The sequence below is a fragment of the Silene latifolia genome, chromosome 5 (assembly GCF_048544455.1).
Source record: "Silene latifolia isolate original U9 population chromosome 5, ASM4854445v1, whole genome shotgun sequence".
Classification (NCBI taxonomy): Eukaryota; Viridiplantae; Streptophyta; class Magnoliopsida; order Caryophyllales; family Caryophyllaceae; genus Silene; species Silene latifolia.
Genome location: NC_133530.1, coordinates 68697256 through 68717893, shown reverse-complemented (window position 1 = coordinate 68717893; position 20638 = coordinate 68697256). Strand labels below are relative to the sequence as shown.

Here is a 20638-nt window from a genome sequence, read left to right as displayed (position 1 = left end):
ATCTCTCTTAACACGCATTATGGGATAATGTATGATTGGATAAGAATTCAAACGCTATTCGATAAGGTTTGGACTTCGATCAAGTTACTTGATCCTTTTGGGGATTTTATCATTTTGTCTAGATTATTTTTCCACTAAATCGAATCATATGAGATATGAAATGGTAAGAGTTGCCGAAATAGTTTGTAAGTTTTCACAAGAAACAAATGCTCATTTTTCCCTTTTCAATTATCACGAGTACGACGGGTTTGCGGCTCGTGAAGCTGTCTTTCTAAAATACAAGTTTATTTCTAGAAGACAGAGTGGGAGAAATTATTCAAGAGCCACAAAGAATGCCACAGAGAATGTTATGTCGCAAGAAACTGGTCTTTCTTGGCTACATGAGACGTTTTGTGTAAGACATTGTTTCTTCAAAACCTAGGAGGTTAAATTCAAACCTAGGAGTTTAAATTCGTCACTTGTTAAAAATGATGAATTCATGCTACTTTTAAGAAAATAAAGAGCTTATAACTTACAAAAGAAATTGTTTGATTCAAGTTGATTACTTCTAGAAAGTAATGAACATATGACTTACATAAGAGTGTTTAAGTCACAACTCAATACAAGGCTTAGAGCCATGAAAATCCGAAACAAAAGGGCTTGATTAGTGACAAAGGGTTTTGCACTAATAAAGAGAGATTTCCAAGCAATATTGGTTGCAAAGGGTTTTGCACTAATTGAAATGCTTAAGTCTATTTGGATCTTCTTAGGGATTGTGTTTCATTATGAGGATACGCATACAACATGTGAATCTAAAACCCACTTCTTCAAAAGAAGGAATGTATTCAATACATGTCTTGAGTTTAGTAGATTCTTGCAATCCTAAGATAATGTGAAACTTAAGAGAAAATCTTAAGTAGGACATCAATGAGTTGGAATCAATGTTTTGATCATGTTATAAAACTTTTCTCGATAAGTCAAGAAGTTGTGTTTATACATGGAGTTTAGTGGGAGTTACGGAAATTTTATTTAGTCCGATATGTGGATGACATATTGATCATTGAGAATGATTTAAGACTTTTGGAGTAATATAATACATCTTTAATATCCAAATTTATGAAGATAAATCTACATGATATTAGCGTCAATAAGAAGTCTTATGTTGATAAGATTCATGACTAGTTCAATTAAATTGAACATATTTGATTGATTCCATTTGCTTACGCTGCCGGATCAATTAAATAAGTAATGATGTATAACACTTCATATACTTTGAGTATGATGAATTATTTTCAAAATCGAATTTAAGTAATCTTTACCATGTAAGCCATAAAGATTACCCTTAAGTGCTTGCAGAAGCATTAAGGCTATGATGCAAAGTGTTTATGATGCAATTTTGTGTAAGGGTGTTACACAAGTGACAATTGACAATTGAGATTGCGCATGGTTTCCGACAAAACCATAATCAAAATACATTAGGATGGTTAAGATACCACTGTGACAATGTTAAATAAGAAGTATATTTTCTAGAATCGTTCTAGGCAATAAAGAACAATGAGAGATATTTATAACGGAAATTGAGTACACTTGCAATCATGAGATGTGCAAGAAGGATGAGTCCCGCACACTGTGAAAACAGTGGGAGCTATTCTTAGGCTAAAGGGCCTATGTCTTGATTGGATCTCGACACGTACTCAGAAAGTTTTGTAATGCAAATGTATACATTACAAAGGAAAACGAGTATGTAGTAAGGTTGAGTAAGGTACAAGAAATTGATAAAACCTACTAACCAAAGCCTTCTCAAAGGCTAAACATGATGAGTCATGTCATTTCAATTGAATTTAAATGAACAACTACGTACAAGATCAAATTAGATTATAGAACATGAAATAGTAATCAGGCATTGACTATTCATATGTGATAATCGCATTTGTCGTTCGAGTTTTACTTTAAAACTCTTTTATTATACTTTGTTACATCCAAACGGGTTGTAGAGACAACGTTGAACCCCGTTAAAGTGAACCCGGATTAACATAGTATTAGCCCATAGTCACTTGTATGAGGTGACGTCTCGAAGTGACTAGAGTGTGATGCGATTGATGGCTAGTTCAAGTGTCATAGAGTCATGTGAGATGACTAGTCGATCACATAGGCAGACTGTTAGGAACACTTTGTTGGGCAGTGACCGCTTATAGAGTTCTGGCAAATTTATATAGCCTGGTCATGGCGAGAGCTACTATAGTATTCTAATGAGTCGATTCTTTTGACTAAAGACTATTCGCCTAAGATGGCACAGTTTCAGATTAACTTTGATTTGTGTTACTACGACCTTCGTAAATGGGGTCAAATGGGCATATTTTGGGTCATGATGGTTGTGGCTAGTCGAAGGGAATAAGTGCGATAGGAATTGTCCACCTCCTTGTCAGGGTTAAAACAATATCTCAAGGCCACTCGAGGAGTAATGAACTGGAAATGCGTGGCCACGCTCGGAAGGTATCTATGATAGATAAATCCGGTCAAACAGTTATTCTCCAGATCGAGGAAACCACTCTCGATATGATCACTTGCAAGTACGACCTGAAAGACACCTTGCATTGAGTGGGAGATAGTAATAGGACAAGAGAATTGGTGACGCACACTTGTCGAGGACAAGTGTGAGATTGTTGGGAAATGTGTCCTCAACAATAGTGCGATCACATGATTTAAATATCATTATTAAATCTCATTTTAAGAATACATGTGGGATGTAATATTTTACTGTCAACTGGTCCACACATATCGGTAATGATTGGCTGACTAGAGTTTGACATTACTGTCGTGCGACGGTGGTGATCAGTTGATCCCCTTAGGTCATACCTATAGGGAAATACTCTTAATTGATTATTTAATTAATCGTATACCGATACGAGTTAATTAAATTGCTTAAAATTGACGGATGATTTTGTGAGTATAATTTACGTATCTTATTGTAAATATGATTAAATGAGACACGGTCTAAGTAATCGAATTGTTTTATTACTTAGATGAAATTATTGTTTACAGAAACAATTGAAACGGAATGAATAAATTATTATAAATACAGAATGTTGTAGTTTATAATTTGGAAACATTTTTGGTACGAGTAATTACGAATTACTAGTCGATTTTGTAAATGACATATTTTATGAGTATGTTGATTTTTAAAAAATACATTACATTGTGACATGTCATGTACCATGTTACATGTGACAAAATTGACAAATGACAAAATATAAAATGGACTTTCCATTTTATAAGTGCCGAAAAATTAGAGGGTTTTAGTGGAAAAATTGTGTTGATTATTTTAATAAGAGAAAACACAATGATGACCTACCTATATGTAGCCATGCAAGCCTACATTTCTTGGGTAGAAAAATTAGCCCATGCATTGGGCTCTCCTTCCCTTCCAATCGGTTTCTACATAGAAAAGACAAGGGGCTTTTTTTTTATTCATTCACTACTTCTTTACATAATTTTCTAGTGTAAGATTATTATGTTTTCTCTACATTTTGGTGAGACATTTTTAGAGAAAGAAAAACCACAAAAATCATTTACTCCTCTTGGCCGAAATTATACAAGAGGAAATACATTTTTTTTGTATCAATTTTGAAGTAAGATTAGTATTATTTCTAGTACAAATAATATTAGTTATTATGAGTGTTCCTTGGGTATATGTCTTTGGGAGAGATTCTACCTTTAAATCTTGTTCATCCATAAGGAAAGCTCAAGAACTAAGTAAGGTAGGTGATCTTACTAGTGCCCAAATATCCGAAACATGCAATGTAAGGAACCGATTTCTTCTCTTAACTATTGATGTTTGCATGCATAAGATTAGTAATTTATTTTATGACTAAATAAATTTGAAACATATATGAATATGTTATATAAAGAGATCTAAATTTCTAACAGGGGAGACATTTGCCCTTGCATACCCTCTAACAAGCTCCTGGATGAGAAGAGTATTATCAAAGATGGACCTACCTTGAATAAAGGCAGCTTGCTCCTTACCAATCAAAGCTGGCAAGACCAGTTTAAGCCTATTATCTAGGATTTTACTAATAGTCTTGTAAGTGGTATTACAACACGAGATAGGCCTATAATCCAGCACAGAATTAGCATTGTCCTTCTTTGGGATCAGGGTGATAACAGTAGAGTTAATCTCCTTGAGAAGCTTACCCATTTTGAAGAAATCAGTCACAGCTTTAGAAAGTCATTTTTTATAATATCCCAAGCCTATTTGAAAAACCCAGAGGAGTAGCCATCAGGCCCTGGGCTTTTATTTTGATCAATAGAGAATAAAGCTTTTCTAATTTCATCAGGAGTGACATCCTTAGTAAGCATCCTCTGTAAGTTCTCAGTGAGACATGGGCCAGTCTGAATGACTGCAAGATCAGGTATGACATTAGCATCTGCAGCACCTAAAAGCTTTTTATAGTATCCCTCAAAAGCATTACCAATAGAATCAATATCCTCACACATGTTCCCATTAATGTCCTAAACCTTAGCAATAGAGTTTATATTCCTTCTGGCAGCAACATTAGAGAAAAAGTAAGCAGAATTAGCATCCATAGCTTTAATGTCATGCTCCTTAGCTCGTTGACTCAACATACTCAGCTCAGATTTCTTGAGTTGACAGTATTTCTTATTGAGTTCCAATTCTTCCTGCTGCAAAATCTCATTAGTGGGATGTGCTAGCAGTTGAGTTTGGCACTGGTGAAGCTGGTCCTGAGCCTCTCTGACTCTAGCAGAAAGTTGAGAGAAGTTGTTCTTATTTAAGTTCTTCAACAAGGGCTTCAAAAGTTCCAATCGAGATGCTAGCTGGTACATAGCAGTACCTGACACCTTTGTGGACCAAACCTGAGCAACAGTATCCATAAAGAGAGGGTCATCACCCCAGCAATTAAGGTACTGAAAAGGCTTGGGCCTAGAAAGTATATTTGGATCCGTAGTAACAATCAAGGGTGAATGGTCAGAGATTCCAGATGGGAGAGCTTCAACAAATGAAGAAGGATAAGAAGATAACCAACCCAAATTGGATAGAACTCTGTCAATTTTAGTTCATTTCCTACTATCAGGCTGTTGTTTGTTAGTCCAAGTATAATAGCAACCAATGGTAGAGAGATCATCCAACCCTACATCATCAAGACAAGACTTTAAATCATCTAACTCATAAAGAACCAGAGGACAGTCACTTATTCTTTCATCAGTGCTTCGAACACAATTAAAATCCCCTAAAATGAGCCATGAGGAAAGACTAGATGAGGTTCTTAGGTGATCCCAGAGTTGTCTCCTTTCGCCACCATCATTTGAACCATAAGCAAAAGTAATAAATCCTGAGAAGTTGTTCATATATCCCACTTTGATTGTAATCCATTGGCTACCTTCACTGAGAACACAAACAAAAATAAGAGGATTTCTCCACAAAATCCATATTATGCCATTGTAATGTGAGTTGTAATTATTCTACGGGGCAAAGTGCTTGAAAGTAGAGCTCATTGCTTTATTCATATTACTAACTTTACTTCTTGTTTCTAATATTCCAATAATGTCCAGCTTATTTTTATAAAAAAGGTCCACTACTTCCTTCTGCTTGAGACATTCATTCATGCCTCTGATATTCCAGGATCCAATCTTCATGGGGAGGGTGGGATGTTGTCAGTCCCCTCAATAACCTGCTCATCTGAAGGCCTCCTATAAATCCTTTGCCCAGTATCTAACCATAGGGGAGTAGGCCCTTTTGCATATTCTGAACAGGTTTCTATTGACTCAGAAATAACCTCTGGGATCTCTTCTAGAACCACCTCACCCCCAGTGTCTGAGTGCCTGAGAGCAAAAGAATCATGATGCACTGAGATTCCCAATTTGTCCCCCTGAGTTGTATTAGGATCAATCACCTTAGAGCAATCCTGTACAGGAGTTATAAGCTTGTCATGGTTCCCCTCAGAGGATTCCATTACATGTTACTTAGGAGTTGGTGCCCTTGGACTGACTACCAGAGGATCCTGAACTTCCTCTTGAGGTATGAGCTGGTCTTGAGACCCCTTCTCAGCCTCACTGCCATGCTCAGGTTGTTCAGAGCTCTTTGGTTGGGTAGTATTCTCCACTGATCCTTTGTTTTGGACAACAGCAACATAAGTTTTCTTTGTGACTGGTCCCTTTTTAGGCTCAACTTTCTTCAGTAGCCCGCAATTTCCCTTTTCATGCCCGAGCTTCTTACAATGCTGACAAAAATATGGCATCCACTCAACCACTATCCTCTGCAAGAAAGATCCCCCAAAAGGAGAGTGCAGCAACAGTTCCTCTGGGATAGGTTTAAAAACATCCAACTCAACAAGAATTCTAGCAAATCCCAATCTCTCCTTATGGGTAGTAACAGGGTCAGCATATAATGGCTTCCCTAACTTACTAGCAATTTTACTTAAAGCCTTAGGAGACCAGAACAAAGGGTCCAAATCCATTAACAAAATCCACACCGTTACAACAGAAATTGTATCCAACTCACGACCAAAATTAGGATGCCAATTTTTCAGAACAAGCACACTATTATTCCAATTCCAACATCCCCCACGTATAATTGTTTGCATAATGATTATCAAATCGAAAATAGAACCATCCCTTTTTAAAATAAAGAACATCAGGTTTTTTAACATGATTCCAGTGCTTCTACACCAAATCGCGAACCTGAATCAGAGAGGATTTGGCTCCAAGGAATTGTCCTTCTAAAGTATGCTGCCAATAATCCATCACCCCTTGCACATCCGCTATATCAATCGTAACTTCATTCACCTTTTCCTGTGAGTTTGATAGAGAAAACAGCTCCATACCTAGTTGAGACCGAGCCATGATTCTGTCTTTCCACGTTACCTTAGGAAGGGGGTTTTCTCCATTAGACGGAGTTGAGTGAGCCTGGATATCCTTCGGGTCAGTTGGCGAAGGAGTCCGGGCCAGGGGAGCCACTGGAGTAGCATTTTCTTAAAGCCTTATTTTAAAAATTACTCCCTCCTATTCACTATTTTCTTCCCTATTTCCGATTATTCAGGTTTTCTTCCCTTTCTTATTTTGGAAACTTTTACTCTTATTTTATTTATTCCTCTCTTCTATCACCAAACTCCACCCAACTCTTTTACTCATATTTTATTACTTTCCTTAATGTTTTGGCCCCACAATTCCTTATTTAATTCCTAAGTATTCATCCATCATTCCTATCATCAAACCTCACACAACCCATTTACTCCTATTTTATTCATTTGTTTAATCCTTGTGCCCTTAGCAACAGGAAACAATTTATAAATTTTTTAATTTATTCTTTTAAACATAAAATAAAAAAAAATTATAATATAACTCAAAAATATTATAACTCAGAAATATTTGAGTTTTGACATAAAAAAAAAAAAAGAGAATTTTGTATACAACCCCCTTTTATGTAACAATTTTTACAAATAACCCCCTTAAATATAACTTAATCCTATAAATTACCCCCTAATGTTGATTACGCTAACGATTTTTATAAACCCGGTCTATATACAATATTACGACTTAAACTTATGTAATATACCTAAACTACCCTTACCTTACTCATAACACTACCCAACCCAACTAATTAATAAACCACGTAATCCTAAGATTAAAGTTGTGATTTTATAGATGGGGATGCTCGAATATGCGGAGACCGTGGATTGTGAGCTACAACTCTACAAGCAAACCGTGTCTTCAACAATTTCTTGCTCCTCTACTGGTCATCTCCCCTTGTTTTAGTGGAAAAGGAGTGTCGAAATTAGGGTTTAATGGATTGATTGGGGAATTGATTTGGGGGTTTATAGTTATTCGCATAGACTGTAAACATGAGAATCAATTTAGGGTTTATTTTCTAATTCAGGGATTTGTCGATTAAGTGAGATTAGAGAATGAATGGGTGTGTATGTTTTTAAGAAAAGATGACAGCGAAGGAGAGTGTCACTTGGCTTGCTATCATCAATTACGAGGAGAGCCTTGCTCGAGAACTTTACCCTCATCTTTTCCCGCTTTTGATTGGAGCTTCCAATGAGTGTTCTTATGTGATCAATGACCATGGTGAGTATGATGTCGAAGGTTATGTCGAGGAACCAAACGTCGAACTACAAGAACAAAAGGTTGTGTACTATGAGATTGGAAACCACGAAACTCAGCCCGTGATTCTTCAGATGCCGAATCAAATTAAGGGAGAAACGATTTTTGGTGACGATTTTACTGGACAATCATCAAATGATTGAAATACCTGTGATTAACGTTCAGTTGAAACAACGTATTCCGAATTTACGCTAGATCAAGATAGAGATGAACAATTGATTTGGGTGTTATGTTTGTCAATTGATTTGGGTGAGGGAGTGAATGAATTGGTACGTTTTGATTTGGGGATTTTGTCTGTTATATAAATTAGATGAGTGAAATGAATGGGTTTAATTAGTTGGGTGGGTAGTGTTATGAGTAAGGTAAGGGTAGTTTAGGTATATTACATAAGTTTATGTCGTAATATCGTATATAGATCGGGTTTTATAAAAATCGTTAGCGTAATCAATATTAGGGGTATTTTTAGGATTAAGACCCTGTTCTTTTGAACTTAATTTGATTCGATTGACTCGATTCGATTGATTCGATTATCAATTGATTGATTGATTCGATTCGATTATCAATTCAGTTCAATTCAGTTATCAATTATTATTATTATTATTGTTATTATTATCATTATTATTATTATTATTATTATTATTATTATTATTATTATTATTATTATTATTATTATTATTTTTATTATTATTATTATTATTATTATTATTATTTATAAAAAAAGGATGCGCGTAGCTTTCATTAAAAGAGAAATTAAAGTTTACATGAAATTGGTGGGGAACCGAGAGACAATCTGGGCTCTCACAACCTTAGCAACAGCAAAACTAAGTCAAGCTAAGTCAAAGAAATTATTATTATTATTATTATTATTATTATTATTATTATTATTATTATTATTATTATTATTATTATTATTATTATTATTATTATTATTATTATTATTATTATTATTATTATTATTACTTCTTCTTCTTCTTCTTCTTCTTCTTCTTCTTCTTCTTCTTCTTATTATTATTATTATTATTATTATTATTATTATTATTATTATTTCTTCTTCTTCTTCTTCTTCTTCTTCTTCTTCTTCTTCTTCTTATTATTATTATTATTATTATTATTATTATTATTATTATTATTATTATTATTATTTATTACTATTATTTATTACTACTATTATTATTATTATCGTTGTCGTCGCGGCCTCTACCACCACCACCATTGCAGGTGTCGTCATTGCTGTCGCTTACACAACCGTCACTGCCACCATTCCGCCACCTTCACTGTATCGTTTTTTCATAAAATTAACACTTTTTTAATTAAAATAATAATAATAATTATTATTATATGATTTTTTGGTTCTTTGAAATATATAAAACTAAACAGGAGTGTGCAATAACAAAATGTTTAGTTCAGAAATAGGATTAATGATAATATTAAAGAAAAAAATTATTAACGCCAATACATCAAATGCTTGCAATTGTGAAAATGTTTAGATTCAACGCAAATTACAAAGTTTAGTTATCCGGATCATCTACTTCCATATGTTCTTCTTCATTGTCATTTTGCGGCACTCCATCTTCATGCTCTTCGGGATTGATATCTTTCCAAATAGCTTTAGCTATATCCATTCTCAATTTAGACATAAGGCTCATTCGATCTTTATCATCCAAATTTGTATCTATTCTCCCAATAGCTGCATCATGTTGTACAATTGGAATACCAAGCTTATGTATTCGTATGAAATTATGAAGTGTGAAACAAGAAACGATAATTGACATCTGATACTTTGGTAACATCTGGGGCATAGTTTTCAGCACCTTCCTCCTTTTCTTCAATTGACCAAACGCACATTCAACTTTCATTCTTAATGAAGAATGTCGGTAATTGAAATGTTCTAACATTCCTATAGGTGGTCCGTGTTTAAATTCCGGTAAATGGGATCTGACATTGGGATCGCAAATAGGAGACAAATATCCAATAGTATTAAGATATTCGGAGTCCACCAAATAGTACTTACCTTCAAAGTAAAATAAAACTTGTGTGAGATTCGCAAAATAATGAGCTATAAAAAAATAAAGAAAATTAGTTAATACTTACCTTCAGGTGGATGAGAAAAAACGTATTTTGAGGTAGTTAGAGAATCTCGCCATACTATAAGATCATGGGCACTCCGTTCCCAACCCACGTTGATAAATGTGAAAATCCTATCAAATGAACAACAACCCAACACATTCCAAGTCTTACGACCATTGCGATTTCGAAATGGTGTACCAGTACGATCACTAATAACTGCTTCTATATGCGTTCCATCTATGGCACCAATAGCATCCTAAATAATAGTAATAATAGAGATGTTAAAACTGAAAGATATAAGGTAGTAATAAAATAAAAAAATAGCTAAATGTACAAGGTACAATATTACCTTAAAGTAAGACCAATAAAGTGAGTTATTTTCTACCTCCGGAGGCACCTCAATTAGATCGCGGTGTGGTCTAATGATATCATGCGACAATATAACCAAGGCATCCAACACTTTTTTTAAAATACACACATATTGTAGATATGGAATGCTTGAATCTATCAGCAACATCACGATAAGAAGAGCCTTTGGGCAATATGTATAAACATATTCCTATTTGTTAGTCCACTTTTATATACTTACCATCGACTAACAAATTCCTTTCAATCATCAAATCTACAAGTTGTAGAAACATAACCCTATCAAGTCGCAGTTGTTCAAAATATGATGTAGCGTTTTCATTCAACAACCTATGAATGTATTCAGCTCCACTTTCCCCTCTTTCTCTTCTAGGCCACCTACTTGATGACTTCCGTTGGATACTAGCGTCACTTGGTTCAAGTCACCTTCGCAATTCTTCTAATACAATAATTATAGATGCACGTCTCACATTATCCATTCTACACTTGAACAATTATAACAAAATTATAAAGACACAAAAATCAGAATAGTGCAACTATCAAGTTCAATTATTTTGATATTAAAGTTCAAATATCTTAACCACAAAGTCAAGACACATGAAAATGAAAAGTTCAAACACATGAAAAGGAAAAGTTCAAACACACAAACTTAAAACTACAATGTGCTTACTAATAAAACAAACTAGCAAAGTCGAGTAAACAAAGGATCTATGTCCATCATCCTCAAACAGATCCGCTTCTGATTATCATTTTTAAGGGCAAGTAATACTTCGGTACGTGTTTCTTCACTTAAATAATTGACAGCGGAAACAAAGTATGCATCACCCAATTCTTCTGCAATTTTCATTCTACTCAATTCTTCACTAATCATATGAGCTTTAGAAGCCTTACTTGATGAACCAACACTAGTTCCTGACAATAGTGCAATAACACTATAAAAACTAGTTTCCCTTCTCTTACGTTCTTCTGGACTAATGGGTTCTTCAACTTTTCGTTTACGTGAGGTTCCCACAGAAACTTTTCGGTTTACTAAAGTTGGTGGAGATTTATCCTCATCACCCAACATGATTTCCTGAAATTCATTGTCACCTAACACTTCATTGTCTTCAAATGTTTCATCAATAGTAAGATCCTCAATTTGCCTACTCAAGTAAGATGGCCCTTTTGCCATCGCCGGAGAAAAACAACCACCCACCTCATGTGCAAATTTTCCATCAAATAGTTTTGCTCATTTCATCAACGTTTGCCAATTCTTGTCTAATTATCTTTAAACCATACTTTGCATTCCGCTGTATAAACAAATTATGACTTAAATTTAGATTTAATTAATAATATAGCAAATTAAAGGTAAGAATTATTATGAATACATGTATTATGGATGTCCATAATGTAAGATGATTCTAGAATTTTTCCTTCACAATCCCATGGCATAACTCGTATTTGTAATCCTGTATATATACCCCTTTGTACTAATAAGAATTACACACTTCTCTACCATCTCTCACTCTCATTCTATATCTTTTATAACACGTTATCAGCACGATCTATCCAATCTCGCTAAGGGGTTGCTTATAGAAGAATTATTTGGTTTTTCTTATATTCGATTCTTCTTTATAAATCTTACGATTTTAATCTATCTGATAATCAGGAGGTTCATATCAGATTTATTATTTACTCCGCTTATCAAGGTATGTTTCCGTTATACTTTGAAATTGTTTATTGAGATGTACGGTACAATTATTTTATTATTGTATTTGGCTGTTATACGTAGAAATCCAATTTAGCCATTGTTTTCCATGTTAACCATAAACTCATTGAAACAAAATCCAATTTGGACGTGCAAATCCTTAGTAATTTATGGTTGTTAACCATACATATGATATCTATGTGCATATGTTGTCGATCTTTGGAATTAAAAATGGTTTTTACATGTCGAATGCCGGTTATATTGCTTCTATTCGTTGAACTTTTACATGAGATGTTTAATATTACTATGGTATTCTCCTAAACCGTTTATAAACTCATTGATGATGTTGACTTGCCATAAGATAAATTTCATTGTTACTCAATTTATAATAACGGTTGCTTTTCTCTACGTTGTTTTTGTGTGGGGTGCAATTTACTTCCTTAAAGACAAATTGATTTATGCGTGAGATTTTGGCACACTTATTATATGCATAATGGTTCATTCTTCTTGTTCTATATATTGCTACTATATATTCCCATAATTCGTCTCTATTAAATTGATGCGTATTACATACTAAGTATAATTTGTCCTTGTATTCCTTAATATAAATTATAAAATCTATTTGAGTTTTTTTTTAAAGACGATATACAATAGTTGTATAATATCTAACCTATTAATAGATGAGATTATGAGACTATGATTGATAATGTTGTAATTTATAGACAATTACAGAATTTTGTTTCATATGATGTCAAGATGGCATAGGTAAAGAGAATTAGAAAATCAGATACTCTAAGTAATATTTATGTTTTATATGCCTGACATGAGTTTTTCATAATTTTAGTTACTTTTCATGTAGAAATATTAAGATAAATATTTAACAGATCTATACATGAATTGTTATAATGTATTAAGTGGAACATGTTTGGCCTTTATATTTGACGACTCGGTGCTCCTGTGTCTAACTTGAATTTTCTTAATGTGGATGTTCGTTGTATGCTTTAGCAAGTGACCAATTTAATTTAGAATGTTATCATGTTCATTATATATGTTGGTGATTATTGGAATACGGTAAGTCTAAATGGTCCCTCGTATGAAGTATTGGTAATTTCATTGGGAAATTGTGAATGATATTAATTGGTATTTACTCATAATATTTAAATTTGAAACTCTTTAGACTTTTTATTTAAGTATAAAATGTTCACATTAATATTGGGGTTTTAAATATGGTTGTAAAATTTGTCAATATTAGATGTTTACAGTTTTACTACGTATAATGACATTTATGGTGTCTACACGAACTTTATCGGTTATGTATATTATTGAACCTAAAGTTCTTTACATGTGGAAAACAAGTTTTGAAAAAAGACATATCATATAATTTCGGGTCTGAAGTTCCAAAAGATTTATTTTACAAAGATGAGAGATATGTCCATATTATGATTTTGGCCAAAAGTTCAAAGTTTTAAAGGCGTAATAATTTAACACCGTATCATCAATACAATATATTCATCTTGTATAAGTACAAGTGGCCAGAAGTCCACATGTAAATATAAGTGGCTAGACGTCAACCGAGGTGATTTTATAAACCGCAACTGAGTTTAAAGCGATCTTTATGAAAGACAAATTCATTTTTGAATTGATTCTAAGTTGAACAATATAATGAGATCTGAATTTGATTCATTCCTTGAAGTGAATGTGACATCTCATAAAATTTTTGTTGGGAAATCTTACTTAAGCCAAATTCGTTTTTGAAAGAAAATATCTCGTGTAAGTAAATATCTCATGAAAAAAACATGTGAGACGCATATATGCTAAAAAATTCGATATGAGTAAGAAAAATGATATACGAGTTGGTTGATATTCATACTATGGCCTAAGGATTCTAGTATTTAAGAATACTGAAACTACGACTAGAAGTTCATAGTGTTCACAAATTATGAAACTATAACCGAAGTTCAAAGTGTCTAAAAAAATGGATAAAATACTAAAATGGTGACCAAAAGTTCATATTGTTTACATATACTACGTTATGACCTTAAATTTATAATGGTTACAAATATTAAAATTGTGGCCAGAAGTTCACAGTGAGTATATCAACAATAACTAGTTTTATGACCCGTGAAAATCACGACTTTTATTGTTTTTGTTCTTTTATTTTTGCGGTATCGTTCATGAATGCATTATTCGGGTTGTTTGTCTTCTTGCTTATTATCTTGGAGATATGTTGGTAGGATACCTAAGCAAGGTAATAAAGAGGGTCCTGCCACCGATCCTGAGGATAAGATATATTATATCTAAGGGGATTTGGGAATTTTTTATATTAGAATAGTTGGAACTTGTTGGAAATCACAAACTCTTTGTTGAACAACGACACCAAAACCCATGAATCCCTCATTTTAAAGAACATACGAATGTCCATTCTCTGATTTCGAAGGCTGGTATTGCATATAGATTAAATGGGAAATTGTATTATCTTATGTTTCATCAGAGCACTTTAAACAACTTATTCTCAAAGCCTAGAAGCAAAAGTCAACACAAATTATGAAAAAACGTAAAATTGCATTCAAACAATGGAATATTAAGTTTGCAAACGACTCTTATTTTGCTACGGTCCTCATTGTCTTTGTCTTTTTACTGATTTATTGTCTTGTTGTGTTAATAACTGTCGGTCCCCTTTCTGTTTTTGTTCCCTGCTTTTTTTTTTTACGGTGTTTAGATTGTCTCTGGATTTCGAGGGCGCTTGACTTTGTCACGGTGGTTATTCGGTTCACTCAACATTGACGGCTTTTGGTATTCTAGTACTTGATATATTGTTTTTAGTGATATTTTGGTGCGTTCTAAGAACCTTGATCCCATTTTTATCCGACAAAGAAACAAAAGGTTGGACACTTGAACATCTAATTCTATTCCTTATTACCTAATGTATTCTAATGAAAAATGAAATGTAAAATAAAGTAAACATGTAAAATATATAAATGAATGGATAATAATGATATTTTATAACTGAATTTTACATATTGTCTTTGGTCAATTAGAGACGATATGAATAATGCGTAGAAAGCGTTCTGTTAAAATACAACTTATGTTTATTTTACTAATTAGGCTAAAATTACAAGTTTATTTTCTTAGATGCAAAGGAGTTTGTTAAAACTTTTTCAGCAAATAATACATTTATAATTCTTGTCGATTTGTCGGTCTTGCAACACTGTCCTTGTAAATTCAATTGATTTCCAACGTATTGGGAAAAATATTATTGAAATGATTTTTGTATAACGAAAGACCTAAGTGATATACTTAAATTATTAGCAAGGAGTTGATGACATGTGACTTATACAAATAAAATTTTAAAATAAATACGCATTCAATATTTTTTAAAATAAATTTTATGTGAGCAATTTTTGGGAGGATACACGAGAAAATATATCTGTTTAACAATGACATCATTCTAATTTCATTCCTATATCTCTTGTCAATTAGAGTCATCTCTATATCTCTTGTTGTTGGTGAACTTTTATGTGAGAAGCTTTAACACCTATCCCAATGAATTTCAAAGAAATAAGGATGCACAATTTGTATTATTATACTTCCATTTTTTTTAATTATCACCTCATTTACTTGTGCGCAATAATTAAGATTAGGAAAAATTTTGCAATTGATGGAGTAATGTGATAATTTTACCCTTAACCGATGACATTTATTTTTTAATTTTTAAAAAAGTTATAAGAAGCATTTGGTAAAAAGCACGTCCCAAAGTAGAAATTAAAGAAAAAAGAGTGATAATATAAAAATAGACAAAAAAGAGAGGTGGGGTGATAATTAAAAAATATTCGTAACAATTGATTATGAGAAAAGAAAAATATATACAAATCATTACAAACAAAAAAAAACATTTCTTAAAAAAATATTGGGAGTGCTAGAAGAAAATATTTGATGGAAAACAAAAATTGATTTAAAGGCTTGAAAGTATTCAAAGTTGAAACAATGGATTGGAAAATGATCTTCGGATTCCAATCAAAAACCATGCAAAATATTTACCTTGATCCACATTAAAAGATCCAATTTATATCCTTGGAGCATATAACTTCAACACTTCCATTAAGACATTTGATTTATAATCTGTTTGTTGACTAAGATATTTGATTTATAACCTGATTGACAAAATACAAGTTGAAGAGTACACGGAAAATTAATAAAGTGCACGAAAGGGTGTAAGACAATTTAGTACAATTTATTAAATTTGTCAACTAATATTCCAAGGGTTGGAATATATAATGTAACATGTCACCAATAATTAGATATTCATACTAAAATTTGATATTGCGCATACACCATAATAATAAAAAAAAGGAAAACTCAATAAAAATAAAAAATATATTCAAGTCAAAGATAATTGCAAAGAAGTTCCATAACCATTATTTTCAGATTTTATGCAATGTTTTTGATATGTGAGTATGCCATCCTCCTGCAATTTTAATGCAAACACAATAATAATAATTAAATGGAAAAATTGACAAGAATAATCCGACCTTTTAACTCTCTTCCGAAAACAGTCCCACCTTTCATTAATCCCATAATAATCCCACCTTTATATACTATCTTCTTTAAATAAGCCTTGTGACTGGTTACTTGGTTAACCTGTTAATTTTTATATTTTTTACATTTTTCCCTAATTCAATCATGCTCCATCACCTTCAGTTCTTCACCCTCATCATTTTTTTTCTTCTTCTTCTGATTTCAACTCCCCCATCACCATTACCACTACCCCATTGTAGTCCCTCCAGCATCCCCAATTCACCACCGTCATTTATTCGTCTTTTAACTCTTATTCTCAATCTCTCTCCCTCTCATCTTTCTTTCATGCAAAATATTAAAAAAGTAATTATTTTTCACAATTTTTAATTAAAAGAGGATATTTACAATTAGAAGAAAAGATGACTAAGTTGAAGAGCGAGTAATGAAGAAGGGCTATTATCAATTCATTTTCGAAATAGAGATTATTCGTGGCTTTGAAGGAGAAATTATTCAACAAGCGATTATTTACATTGGGATTGAATCGATATTATAGTCAAGAATAACTTAGAATGTTTCTTGCTTCTAGTTAAGGTTTGTGGTATTAGAAAAACTAAAATGGAGATTATGCACTTATATTATGTTATTGTTGGTGATTGTATTGGTGCTACTACAAACGATTTCTATGTTGTTGGTGATAGTAGTATTAGTATAATCAATATCTATCTATATTAATAAAGGAAGCTTTTTTCGAGCGATTATAGAGAGTCCAATGTTTATGAAAGACTGTAAGCAATATTTTAATATTTTAATTAATATTAATATAAAACAATGTAACTAACCTATGTCATTAGATAATATGATATGACATTATAATATTGTTATTACGTATGAGTAAGGTAGGAGGAGATATAGAACATGACTTACATAAAATAAAACTCTACCTCCACAACACCACAGGAATCCTATTTGCATAAAATAACTACTATATCAAATTAACACTCTATTTTTGTATATAAATACCCCTTTACGAATTGTCACCAACATTACCTACCTTTCACTATGATTTTATTTATTCATGTTACGTTTTATTATGATTTTATTTGTAGTATTTTCTTAACCAATAAATGAATGTGTTTTTACATTGTAATAGTAGTAATGCGTGTATTATATCTCCATTTGGTTGAGTGTTTTTTCATATACTGAGCAATTATTATCATTATTTGGATCTAATCGTGGCAATTTATTTGCAGGTTTGACGATTGTATGACACAACAGCTATGATAGATTGATAGCTATAGAATTATGTCCATAAAGGTAATGACTTTTTAACTTGATTATCAAAGACGCTTCAAGAGGTTATTGTTAATGTTATTAACTTGCGAGATTATTATAGTTGTTCGGATCACTGAATGTCTCTCCATGCTTTCCTTTCTTTATCATAGCTTAGAATAAACGGCAAGCATTCTACCCCTCCTTATAGTATATTACTTCGTAGCTTTTTTACGCATAAAACATATTCTTATATTTGTTTGATTATACTCCGAAATAGGTTTACCGATTAATCTTCGTCTTTATCGCAAGAGTTTTGACCGTCGAGGACTCCAAAGGACCAATATTGAATTCTTTAACCACACAGATAATTAGTTTCGTAACAGCTGTGTGGGTGTATCTTAGGTGTTGAACTGTTGATTAATTAATTTGTATATTTTTCTATCCCACATGTTTAACATGATTATTTTGAAATTTCAGTGAGTTATAATTATGGAGTACTACGAAGGTCAAATGAGTTTATATTGCAAAGTGATTGTCCACCCATTCACCATACAAATTTTAGAAATTGGATAAAAAAAGTGGAATGGAGAGAGTGGCTAATACAACAATTGGTCTTCCTTGTGACGGGTTACCACTTGTGACGGATATTTTGTGAGATAAAATGGTAACAAAATGGGTTAGTGGAGAAAGGGGACCACATAAATAGTGTTGCAGAGAGAGAAAAAATGGGTACATTGTGAGGTAAAATGGTATCCGTCTTCAGTTTGTGACGGATATGTCATGTCTTCAATGAGAATTTGTGCTAATACAAATATGATGTTTTGCAGGAAATGTGTGACTAAAAATTTGAGTCCGTACGATTGTTATATTTGTCAAAGAATAAGAGGATTTCATTTATACATTATTTTGCCTGTGTATATCTGTATAAACTCATCTGCTCTGATATTGACCCGTTGCTATTGATCACTCCGCTTAACCAGATATTACTTTCTACCCAAACAACCCCTGAAAACGCAACATGCATTTGGTGTCAGCTTTTAAAGCTAAGGGCTCACGGTGTGTTATCGTAAATCGGAGGTTCTATATGTAGTGTCCCCGTCTATGGAATACTTTTGTATAGTAGGGAAGTGATGTAAGGTAAGTCTGGTAAATTGTAACGCTGAATTTTGATGGTAACGATTGAGTTATTGTAGCTCAAATTAGTACTCCTTTCCATCCACTTCAAAGTTAACATGGATCCATTTTTTCTCTCACAAAAAGTGACTCCATGTTACCTTTGAAGTGCATGAAATAGAATACTCCCCCCTATTCTTAATAATCCTCCCCTTTCATGGAGGACAAGGGAATTAAGAGAGAGGAGTATTATATGGTAAAGTATTGTAGTGGGTAGGAGATTGGAGAGGGGAAGGCACTGTGTGATTAAAATAAGTATTTTATGGGATAAGGTGATTAAAATAAGTATTGTTGTGGGGTAAGGACCGTAAGGTGATTAAAATAAGATAAACTATGAGTATTGTGGGGTATTGTTGTGGGGTGTGTGATTAAAATAAGTATAAAAGTTTGTCAAATAAGAAAATAGGGAGAGTATTGTGAATAGACGAAATAGGAAATAGGGAGAGTTATTTAGAATAGGAGGGAACACTATTTAACATTATCCATCTCATATTCAAGATACAAAAGGCCGGATTTGAGATGTAGATATGTTGAGTTATAGGTTGTTTGGTTATGAAATTTTCTAACGCTCAGAAGTACGAGTATTTTATAAACACTCCAACGACTACACTGAAGCAATTCGCAAGAAGCAAAGCATGTTTTCCATTCTTAAATTATAATGGAATAAGTTTTTCCTATACTAAACTTGGACTTTGATAAACGCAATTCGCAAGACGATTCCATTAAATACAACAAAGACTCAATGCCTATTGACTTTTATAATTTTAAAAATAAATATACGTCTAATAATAAAACAATCAGGTAAAAAGAAAATCAAACTCAATTGTCTTACGTAATTTATTTTCGCAGTACGATTTTTACTCATTACAGTACTTTTTACCTCAAACATTCCATTTGTCTACCCTTACTAAAAAAACTTCAATTTTTTCCTTTCTACCTTCTCTCTATTGTTAATTTTATAACCTCCTTCAAGTTCTTCAATTATGAACAATAATTCGAGTATAGAGCATATATTAATTAATTAGTCAATTATTAATAATTAAATTGGCTCTGTGTTATAGTTTTTTTTTTAATTAGGGTTTATGTTAAAAAGGGTTAATTCATTAGTCAATTATTACTTGTGTGCGTTGTTAATTACATCGCTGGAAACATAGGCATATAGCGCCTATGAATCTGTGATATTGTATGTTGGTGGGTTAATTCAATCATCAATTTGTATTAAACTTAAATTAAAAAAAAAAGAAAAAAAATACTCAATCTCAACTTTGTAGTACAGTGGCGACCAACCACGATTCCATGAAGATTAACAAACTAGTACACACAGAAGCACCACCGTAATGGCCTAACCCATCCGTTTTCCTTCCACATGCAACCACCCTAGCCGCCAACGACGACAACCGTAATCGGAAATAGGGTGACGTAAAATTAGAAATAGGTGATGTAAAATTAGAGAGA

At 32.8% G+C, this 20638-nt stretch overlaps 1 protein-coding gene across 1 annotated transcript; it reads right to left on the bottom strand.

Annotated features, from left to right (window-relative positions):
- Window positions 1-4491: 4491 nt before the first annotated feature.
- LOC141655486 (uncharacterized) lies at window positions 4492-6840 on the bottom strand. The gene is made up of 6 exons (XM_074462566.1): window positions 6679-6840; window positions 5991-6422; window positions 5670-5903; window positions 5515-5528; window positions 5106-5383; window positions 4492-4988 (listed from the first exon to the last, which is right to left on the bottom strand). Exons 1-6 carry the CDS (start codon window positions 6838-6840, stop codon window positions 4492-4494), a joined length of 1617 nt encoding a protein of 538 aa, XP_074318667.1.
- Between the last annotated feature and the right edge of the window lie 13798 nt (window positions 6841-20638).

Coding starts and splice junctions, on each gene's coding strand:
- LOC141655486 (XM_074462566.1), bottom strand. CDS start 6,840: ATGGCTCGGTCTCAACTAGGTATGGAGCTGTTTTCTCTATCAAACTCA. Junction 6,423..6,678: donor CCAAATCCTCTCTGATTCAG/GTTCGCGATTTG, acceptor TGGTCTCCTAAG/GCTTTAAGTAAAATTGCTAG. Junction 4,989..5,105: donor GGATGATCTCTCTACCATTG/GTTGCTATTATA, acceptor CATTTGTTGAAG/CTCTCCCATCTGGAATCTCT.